Source organism: Mustela nigripes, chromosome 18 (assembly GCF_022355385.1).
Source record: "Mustela nigripes isolate SB6536 chromosome 18, MUSNIG.SB6536, whole genome shotgun sequence".
NCBI lineage: Eukaryota > Metazoa > Chordata > Mammalia > Carnivora > Mustelidae > Mustela > Mustela nigripes.
The window spans coordinates 22865207-22874778 of record NC_081574.1 but is presented as its reverse complement, the minus strand read 5'-3'; the positions used below and the strand labels follow the sequence as shown (position 1 = coordinate 22874778).

The 9572-nt window shown below is 40.1% G+C and overlaps 1 protein-coding gene and 1 long non-coding RNA gene across 2 annotated transcripts in view; one reads left to right on the top strand and one right to left on the bottom strand.

Annotated features, from left to right (window-relative positions):
• The window catches only part of MTMR7 (myotubularin related protein 7), a 102438-nt gene that overhangs the window by 90290 nt on the left and 2576 nt on the right, over positions 1-9572 (top strand). The window contains exons 9-13 of the mRNA XM_059384150.1: positions 841-966; positions 2751-2800; positions 4497-4697; positions 5938-6078; positions 7564-7690. Coding sequence (XP_059240133.1) covers positions 841-966; positions 2751-2800; positions 4497-4697; positions 5938-6078; positions 7564-7690 — 645 coding nt within the window. The remainder of the gene's footprint in view (positions 1-840; positions 967-2750; positions 2801-4496; positions 4698-5937; positions 6079-7563; positions 7691-9572) is intronic.
• On the bottom strand, positions 5033-7701 carry LOC132006382 (uncharacterized). The gene is made up of 3 exons (XR_009401085.1): positions 7631-7701; positions 6682-6821; positions 5033-5589 (listed from the first exon to the last, which is right to left on the bottom strand). It is a non-coding gene; the product is annotated as an uncharacterized LOC132006382 (long non-coding RNA).

Below are 9572 nucleotides of genomic sequence, written 5' to 3'. Positions count from 1 at the left end.
CGACTGGAGAACTCGGGCTGGTTAAGGCACATTAAGGCCATCGTGGATGCAGAGTAAATGTTTATTTAGTGCCGGGCACTTTGATCGGTGCTGAACACACGATACCAAATAAACCAGATTTTCTTCTCTTACAGACCTTGCATTCTGGTATGGGACACAGAAAATGAATAAATAGAAAAAAAAAATAAGAAAAAATAGGATTTCTGGTAGTGAAAGTGCTATGTTGTATTCTCTTTCCATGTTTCCCAGTTTGTTTCCTGTCAGACGATGCTCAGCTAAAAATTGTGTACGCATTTGTAGTAGCAGATAGGAATCTTTGAGACTTGCTGCCGTAATTTTTACCGTGTTTTCTCTTTCTTCCCTCACTCCCTGGTTTCACTGCTGGACTCCTATCCTTTGATCTCTAATTTCATGGTGTGACTACATATAATTTTTTGTGTCTTTCCCATTTTGGAAATGATTGAGGCCAGTAGCAGCTGCAGAATTTCCGTATTGGGAAGGTTTAAGGTGGAACCCAGAAGAGAGGGCGGACGGTGGGTCTGGAGAGGTTTGCTCAGGAGGCGCGTGTCCACTGTAGCACGTGTGTGTACTCGCGGTGGTCTGGGGGTGGCTCCTGGGTGGAACAGGAAGGAGAAGTTCTGGTTGCCAGCACCAAGCCACTCCCTGGCTCTATCCTAAATGGATGGGGCACGAACACTGAATTAGTTGCTTTGGGTTATTTATTTTTTTTCCACTCCCCTTTTTCTTTCCGTAGGTATAAACCCAAACCTTGTTCTGATGAGATGTTTTTCCTTTTTGTGGCCATTCTTTCTGACTCTCTGCTGACCCTGTGTCTTTCAGGCAGTTTCAGAGGAAGGGGCCAGCGTGCTTGTTCACTGTTCCGATGGTTGGGACAGGACTGCCCAAGTGTGCTCAGTGGCCAGCCTCCTGCTAGATCCACATTACCGGACCCTGAAGGGCTTTATGGTGAGTGTGGCTGCTGGGCTTCTCTCCCACGCGGGGCCGTGAACAGAATGCACCTCTCTTTCGACAACCGTTGGCAACTTTTTTTCCTCTCGCTGTTACTCTTCTCTTGGTAGATCAGCAAGATTAAAAGGGAAAAGGTAGAAAATGGTCTTGGAGTAAAGAAGTGAATTTCTGGGATATTGGAAGCTATTCAAATTGGTGCTATGAAATGTGAATTTGGGGGTCAATATAGACTATGTTCAGTAGTCTGTAAAATAGTGAATTTTATAAATTATTTGCTCATAAATATTCCAAGTTGAGGTAACATGTGAACAGGTGGTAGAAAACATTTTTCAGAAAAAAATATTTGGAGAAAAAAATCTCTGAATGATGCATGAAAAGTCCTTGAGAGGAAAAACGTTTTACTTACTGCTTTGATTCTTTTAGGTAGTCCTTCACAACTCTGGCTCAGAGTATTGAGAACTTCATTGTTTCTGTGCTCTCTGTTGAAACTATGAGTGCAGCCTTTCCTAGACTTTCACCTTTTAGGTGTGCATCACAGTGCGACGTGTTCCTTCCACCCACAGATTATTTGTGTAGCTCCCGGGGTGTGAAGCTCTGGCTGAGCTGGAGCCTCGTTCTGCAGCTTGACCGCAGGGGTTTCCTAGGGACTGGGAGACTAGCTGGTTCTCGCCTCTGGCACCACGATGTGGTAGAAAGTGCTTCAGTGGATCCTGAATCCATGCGAGGGACAGATGCTGCCAGAGAAGCCTGACCAGGGGGATCTCTGCTGCTAGATGTCCTTCATCGATTGAGATTAGCGGACACTCTGGGGACAAGAGAAGTGGCAGAGGTTTCCTTTATGGGCGGTTTCTTTTTCTTTGTTTTTTTTTTTTTTTGGAAAGTGTCAGAACTTTCAATTCCCTGTGATAGCACTGAGACATCTGAGTGCAACTCCCTCCCCTGGACTGAGGTTAGGAAGGCTGGATTCCTTCATGTCCACTGGGCGGGTGGAGGGTTCCTGGCTCACACGCCTCTTCACACCATCCTCTACCACCATGGACTCTCTGATTCTGCCCCATTAAATTTATATGTTGTCAAGGGTGAACTTCAACCACTCCATATTTTTAAAGGGAAATCCCTTGGCCATTGTAGAGCATGGGATTGGTCTGTACTATTTGATTTTTTTTTTAACATCCAGATAATTTGAAATTATAAACTCGTGTTACCCCAATTTTAAAACAGGGCTGAAACTCCTCTATTATGTCCCCAACACTTGTCATTTTGGGATTTTCCTAATGTGTCACAAAGATCATAGGAAAATATTCCTAATTGTTCTTGTAAGGAGGTTGGTATTTGATATTATACTGAGACCTGTTGGTTAAGAGATGGGCTTTAGCGTAGAAAGAGCTAGGTTACGAGGTAGCATCCACCACTTCTTAGTAGCGTAATCTTAAGAGAATTAAGCCTGTCAGTTTCTCCTTTTGAAAAATGAGTGATCCTACTTGTCCCACAGTAAAATGAGATTATATATGAAGCAAAATGAACAGTGTTTCCCAGAAAGCACTCAGTGGGTGCTGCTATTACCTTTTCATATATCCATTCCCATGTTTTCCCCATGGATGACCTTCAGCTTTGCCGTTCTGCGCATCTGTCTTGGTGGACAATGACAGTGCATTCGTCTACACTATCTAAGGATAGTGACTTCCCCAAAATCCTTTGAATCCTTCAGCACTGTTGGTTGGGGGTCTCTTATTTTTCCTTGTTTGCTTCTCTCCATGATATTTATATTCTTTTTTATGTAGGTATTAATTGAAAAGGACTGGATTTCCTTTGGTCATAAGTTTAATCACAGGTAAAAAAAAATATATTTAAAAATCTGTTGGTTTGAATGTGTACGATAAAAAAAATCTGCTTCTGAAGTTTTCAACTGAGTGGGGGGAAACAAGCTTTTCTTTGTGTATCTTATTCGAAAAGTTAAAAGTTTTGTTGTATACATTGTATCACAGATAAATGAAGTTCTATTACCTTGTGGCAGTTAGCAACTCAGAGATAGAGGATATATAGACAGAAAGAATGTGGAAATGGACAAAGACTAGCTATGTAATTGTTTTATGAGGAAGCCCTTTTTAAAGCTACCAAGTTGAGTGGAACTTAAACTTTTGAGATGTTTCCAGTTTCTAGTGTTTTCACTCTTAGAAAAACTCCTAAACTGATCTCTGGTCATTTCTATTCTAAAGTTGGTTATCTCTTGCTGAGCAGATAAGTTTCTATACTGTTACTTTGAATTTGATGGCACCCCAGTCCCCACTTTTGGATTCTAAAATTCACTTAATAGTGTAAAGGACTAGGCAGCCTTCATTTAAAAATCAGCACAAGGGGCACCTGCCTGGGTTGCTCAGTCAGTTGAGCATCCGATTCGTGATCTTGACTTGGGTCCTGATCTCAGGGTTGAATTCAAGCCCTGTTTGGGCTTGATGCTGGGTGTGGAAGCCACTTTAAAAAATCAGTACAAATGTGAGGGAGAAGATTCTGATGTACTCCTGAAAAACCAAGATGGGAGATATAAAGGTATATAGAAGCCTGGAAATATGGGAATTGTCACATGGGAAATAAATTCTGTGACAGGCTTTAACATTACTCTAGAAATATCTGAGAAACTTGGGAAATCACAATTTGGTTTTTTTTTTAATTTTTTAAAAATTTATTTGACAGAGAGATCACAAGTAGTCAGAGAGGCAGGCAGAGAGAGAGAGAGAGAGGAGGAAGCAGGCTCCCTGCTGAGCAGAGAGCCCGATGCGGGGCTCGATCCCAGGACCCTGGGATCATGACCTGAGCCGAAGGCAGAGGCTTTAACCCACTGAGCCACCCAGGCGCCCCCACAATTTGTTTTTCAAGGTGTCTTTCTTCCTCTTCCCTTCCAACAAAGCAGTGCAAAAGCAAAAAAAAAAAAAAAAAAAAACAACAAAAACAAAAAAACGACACTCCCACAAATTGCTAATTAAAGTGTTAGATTTACTTCAAAAGTCCTGATGTACTTTTGAAGCTTGAATTAAAGAAGGCTCATTAGAAGGGCGCCTGGGTGGCTCAGTGGGTTAAGCCGCTGCCTTCGGTTCAGGTCATGATCTCAGGGTGCTGGGATCGAGTCCCGCATCGGGCTCTCTGCTCAGCAGGGAGCCTGCTTCCCTTCCTCTCTCTCTGCCTGCCTCTCTGCCTACTTGTGATCTCTCTCTGTCAAATAAATAAAATAAAATCTTTAAAAAAAAAAAAAAAAAGAAGAAGAAGAAAAAATGTTCTTTTGCCACGGAAAGCTCCCTTGAATTTTATTTTTTACTAATTCTTTTCTAACCATACGTCCCTTCTGTAGCCAGACCTTCAGTACGAAGTTTCTCTTGAAAGTGGAATTTAAGAAGTTAATTTTTCCCACTTGTGCACCTCAGGCTTATAAGGTTTATCTAGAAACTAGGGTTTCTTTTGTGATTGTGTTTGCATTTATAGGTTTATAAATAAAAACCCCCAACCTGCTATAAAATCTCTCATATTTTGTTTAGATACGGCAACCTAGATGGTGACCCAAAAGAAATCTCTCCAGTCATTGATCAGTTCATTGAGTGTGTCTGGCAGTTAATGGAACAGTTTCCCTGTGCCTTTGAGTTCAATGAAAGATTTTTGATTCACATTCAACATCACATTTATTCCTGCCAGTTTGGAAACTTCTTATGTAATAGTCAAAAGGAGCGACAAGAACTCAAGTAAGTGTTTTATCTAAGGATTTTGTGATTGAGAATTTCAGATGGCATTTTAAAATTCTGGAGACTATTTTAGCCACATATCTATACTGGCAGATTAAAGTTATTTTCTTTTTTCTGACATTACTTCATAAATGGTTTAACATCAGCGACTGACAAAGATATACCAAGCTCATTTACCCCGGTGACATCCATAGACAGGTGGCACACTTGAGGCACTCAGATCAAAAGGAAGCTTCCTGGAGTCAGAGAAAGCGGTATTTGTATTTAAAAGGAAAAAGTTAGACATCTTCAGTGGATATACTCTTCTAATAAGAAATGCAAATCTAACTCAGAAAGCAAATTTGAAGCCCCAAGTCATCTTTTATTCAGATTAAAACTGTATTGTTTCTATCCAGGGGGAAAGTCAATGAAATGTAGAACTTAAATTGCAAAGTCAAAAACTTAACAGCAAAGTGCTTTATGAACTGCAACGAGAGAACAGTTTTAAAATTGTCATAAAATGATTTTAACTGTGGTGTATATAATAATATCAGATTTAATTCCGGAAATGATCAGTTCAAGTAAAATGGACTTCCCTGGTTTTATAGTCTGAACAGAAAGAAAATAGCTTTTTCTGGTGGATACTCCGTTTTCTCTCAGGAACTTCAAGTGTGATTCCTGGTTAAGTGGTAAATGATGAAAAGTAGCAGAGTGCTTCCTTCAGGCTCGCCTGTTTTCCTAGATAGTTTTGTGGTTTGCTGTGATGAACCAGTCACTTTACTGGTGTCGGCTTGCCTTTGAATCCTGGCAATTCCACTCACTGTGTGTCTCTGTGACTACGTGACTTTGAGAAACTTCTCCATCTCTCTTCGCCTTGATTTCCTCATTCGTACAATGAACAGATCAGTGAGGACTGGATGAGAGAAAACAGGTGAAGCATTTTAGTAGTACTTGGCAAATAAGAAAATTCCAGTGACTATTTGGGGAAAATTTTTCCCCAAATTACACAGCAGTTTTACTTTACACTCAGAGGAATTAAACACCTTGTTGAGGTCAGTACAGATAGCAGAGAGGCTGACGCTAATTCAGTGCCCTTCTGCTAGAACATGAAAACGCAACCAGACTGTGAATTTCCCTGCCACAGAACAGGGACATGGGATATTCACCTCAAATTATTGGTCCCTTTCTGGTTTAAATATTACATACCTGCAATTTCTAAGAACCAATTAGGTCATTTTCAGGCTTCTTTTCTTTATAACAGAATTCAAGAAAGAACCTACTCTCTGTGGGCTCACCTGTGGAAGAATCGCGCCGACTACCTGAATCCTCTATTTAGAGCTGATCAGAGTCAGACCCGCGGAACCCTGCGTCTCCCCACAACACCATGCAACTTCATGTACAAGTACGCAAACCTCCAGGACCTTACTGAGGACGCTTAGGAACGTAGATTCTGCCACTGTTCAATATCTGGAGTCCAAAGCATATAGAACACTAGGCCTCAAGAGGATTTTGGGGACATGAAACACACTAGGGAATGCTTAAATATCTGGTATTTTGGCCCGTGTCCCCTCTCCCCCTCCTTGCCCCTACATATCAAATTCTCTTTAGAAATCAGTGTTTTATAAAAATGATACTTTAAAAATGTAAGTTCCAATATTATTTAAAAGCAAAAAACAGGGAGGGAAGAAGAAAAGGAAGCAAGAACGGGTGGAGGAATGGAGGGACCAAATACACCAAGTGTCTTCTAAGTTAAATGTGGAATCACGAGTTTAGGTCGTGATCCTGACTTCGCTTACCTTCTTTCTCTGCTGAAACTCTGCCTAGTGGAATTATTTCCCCATGGCAATAAATTATTTTAAGACCGTATATTGGGATATGGAAGAGCAGGGTGGCATCCTACAGATTCTATTAGAGCTGCAGGTCGTATTTTATCCTTCGGGTTCTCTATGTGGAAGTTGTATGATGTGGAAGGATGTCTCCGTAGTCAGCAAAAAGACCAACTTACACAGAATAAACGGAGAAACCCCTCAAAACGCACTCCGTGTTAGTGGCTTCCTTTAGAGTTGTTTTTCCTCCTCAATTTGCTTTTGTTCTTAACTATTTAAATCTAATTATTTCCCTATAATTTGAAAGAATATTGTCACGCTGGAAAAAAAAAAAAAGAGCCATAAAACAGCAGTTTTGAGAGCTGTTGAGATACAATTCAATCAACTGTACTGCTCCTAATTTGTTAGTAAGAGCCAGTCAACAAGTGTGTTACTGAGAGTCAAGCACTATTCAAAGCACTATGGATAAGACAATGAATTACACTAAAACCCTGCCCTCAAAGTACTTTACTTAAAGCATCGATGTACAGATATCCCTGTGATCGTACTATTTATTTCTTTGCAATGCAGTATGCTTTATTGTGTAGGATAAAAAAGGGAAGATTTATTGCAAATGGAAACATCAATTTTTGGTGGTTGTGATAAACAAATATAAAAAACAAAACAAAAACAAGCCAAAACCCTCAAATCTGCCAAGCTGAAAGAATCTAAATGTTAATATAATCACTAATTTTCCAAGTTTATTTCAAAACTAAGAGCTATTTTCTTAAGAAAAAAAGAATATGTTAATATGTGCCACTTCGTTCTACTTTAGAAAGATACAGGCCTTATTTCAGGACCATGTGTACAAGTAGACTCACCATGAATTTACCCTCTGAAAAGAAATTTACTGACCCAAGAAAAAGAAAGCATCAACATGAAATCATTACCTTAAGTGTGAGCCCACCATTGGTGATATTAGGACTTTGGGACTCTGGCATGACAGATATCTTAGAAGATTTAAGGAGTGAACTTACAGACTGTGATATGATGCTACCCTAAAATGTTGCCGTCTTTTGTAGGTTCTGGAATGGGATGTACAACCGTTTTGAAAAGGGACTCCAGCCCCGACAGTCCGTTACGGATTACCTTATGGCAGTGAAGGAGGAGACCCAGCAGCTGGAGGAAGAACTAGAGGCCCTAGAAGACGTAAGACACACTCGTTCTTGTCTCTTTTCTGTGCTTAGTTCTTGATAACCACTGTTCCGTGAACGTCTCTCATGACTCAGGATATGTGAAACGCAGCAGCATAGCCGTTTCATATTTTTAGCTAAGTAGATAATCTGAAACAGAAACCCACCGGGTAAGCACCCAGATCACCGAAGCCCCAACCTAGGCTCTTAGTACATTTTGACATCTGGCTTGGGGCTCCCTTACATGGTTTGCTGAACTAGGCAGTTATTCCTACAATGGGTCAGGTTTTATTCATTACTGTTATTTGAGAAAACTAAAATGAATTCCTTCTGGGGTATACATAAAAAATGGGATTCAGAGTGAAAGAACAAAATCAGATAAATGCATGTATGGTAAAAATTTCTCTATGAATGGTAATAGTTGAGACCATCTTAGCAACAGCCTAATTTTTGGCTTTTATAATTTCCCACTAATTGGCCAGAAAGGTTATAGTATATACATTTTTGCTAATTATATAACTTTGTTTCCAGTGATACCACTGGTGTAGATACTCACTAAAACCACTTGGATTCTTTGCTTCATTCTGCTTCATTCCTCTTAAAACTCCCTGGCATCATCATGTCATTCACTTACTCAAGAACTGGCAACCAATTGCTGTGGTCCGGACCTGAATTCTCAATTGAGACTAAATACCAAAATAAGATGAACAGCCTGTTCTCCACACTCCTGAGATATGTAGTGTAGACTGGTAACATCTAATGAAAGTTGGCGAAATATCATAAGATGCATTCCAACAAAGTCTACTCTTTGACCTAAGGGAGAGTCACTCCTAAGAACGATGGCCTGGGGACCCCACCAGTAAAGACAGTCATGTAGCGGTAGCTGGTGAGGCTGACTTCTCTGCTGCTCCCATAACATTACCAGGAAACATCGCATTTCAAGATACAAGTATCACGGAAGAGCTTGGTCTAGGGTTGCCCACCCAAGTCCCTATAGTAGCCAGATGGATAAAACAAATTCCCTCACTAGTGAACTGTTGGTTTTGAGAACTTTTGAAATCAAGCATAAATCTTAATCTATTATAAATCTGCAAACATAAAACAAACCATCTTTGGGCTTATATGGAGAGTTCTACCTTAAGTTTACATTATTGGAGAAATAGTTTTTGTGCATCAAAATCACCTCAAAAAAAAAAAAAAAAATCCTACTGCCAGGGCTCTAAGCCCAGAGATTCTGATACAGAATCTTTCAAGCTCCACAATGATTGTGAGTTGTCACCAGGGCGGAGAGACCTTGAATTATAAATAAAATACATAGACAAATGAAATGAGGCACAGTTTAGGTTTTTAGGATTCTGGAGCTCTGGTAAAAGCCTTTATGATTTTTGTCATTTTTAAGTCCACTCATGACAGTAAGCCAGTTTTATTTCCTCTTGCTCAAGATACCCAAGCTTTATGAAAAGCTTAGGATTCTCCTGGTCTATTCCAAAATTCTTTTTGTTAAGATACTAAAAATGAAAAAAAAAATTACTTAGAAAAACCTTAATTAAAAGACATTGGCTCTTTTTCCTTTATAACAAAGTCAAAATCCCGGAGCCTCGCATTTAAGATTTTCCCACAATTCAGTAATCGATTCCTTCAGCTTTATTCTCTATTATTGCCCTTGCTCAAATTTTTTTTTCAATTTTTTGTTTTACCAACATATAACGTATTATTTGTTTCAGGGGTACAGGGTTGTGATCCTGAGTCTTCTGTAATACCTAGTGCTCACTGCAACCCGGATCCTCCCCACTGTCCATCACCCCGTTACCGTATCGCCCCTACCCCTTCCCTGCAGCAGCCCTCAGTTTTCTCCCTAAGATTAAGAGTCTCTTATGGTTTGTTTCCCTCTCTGGTTT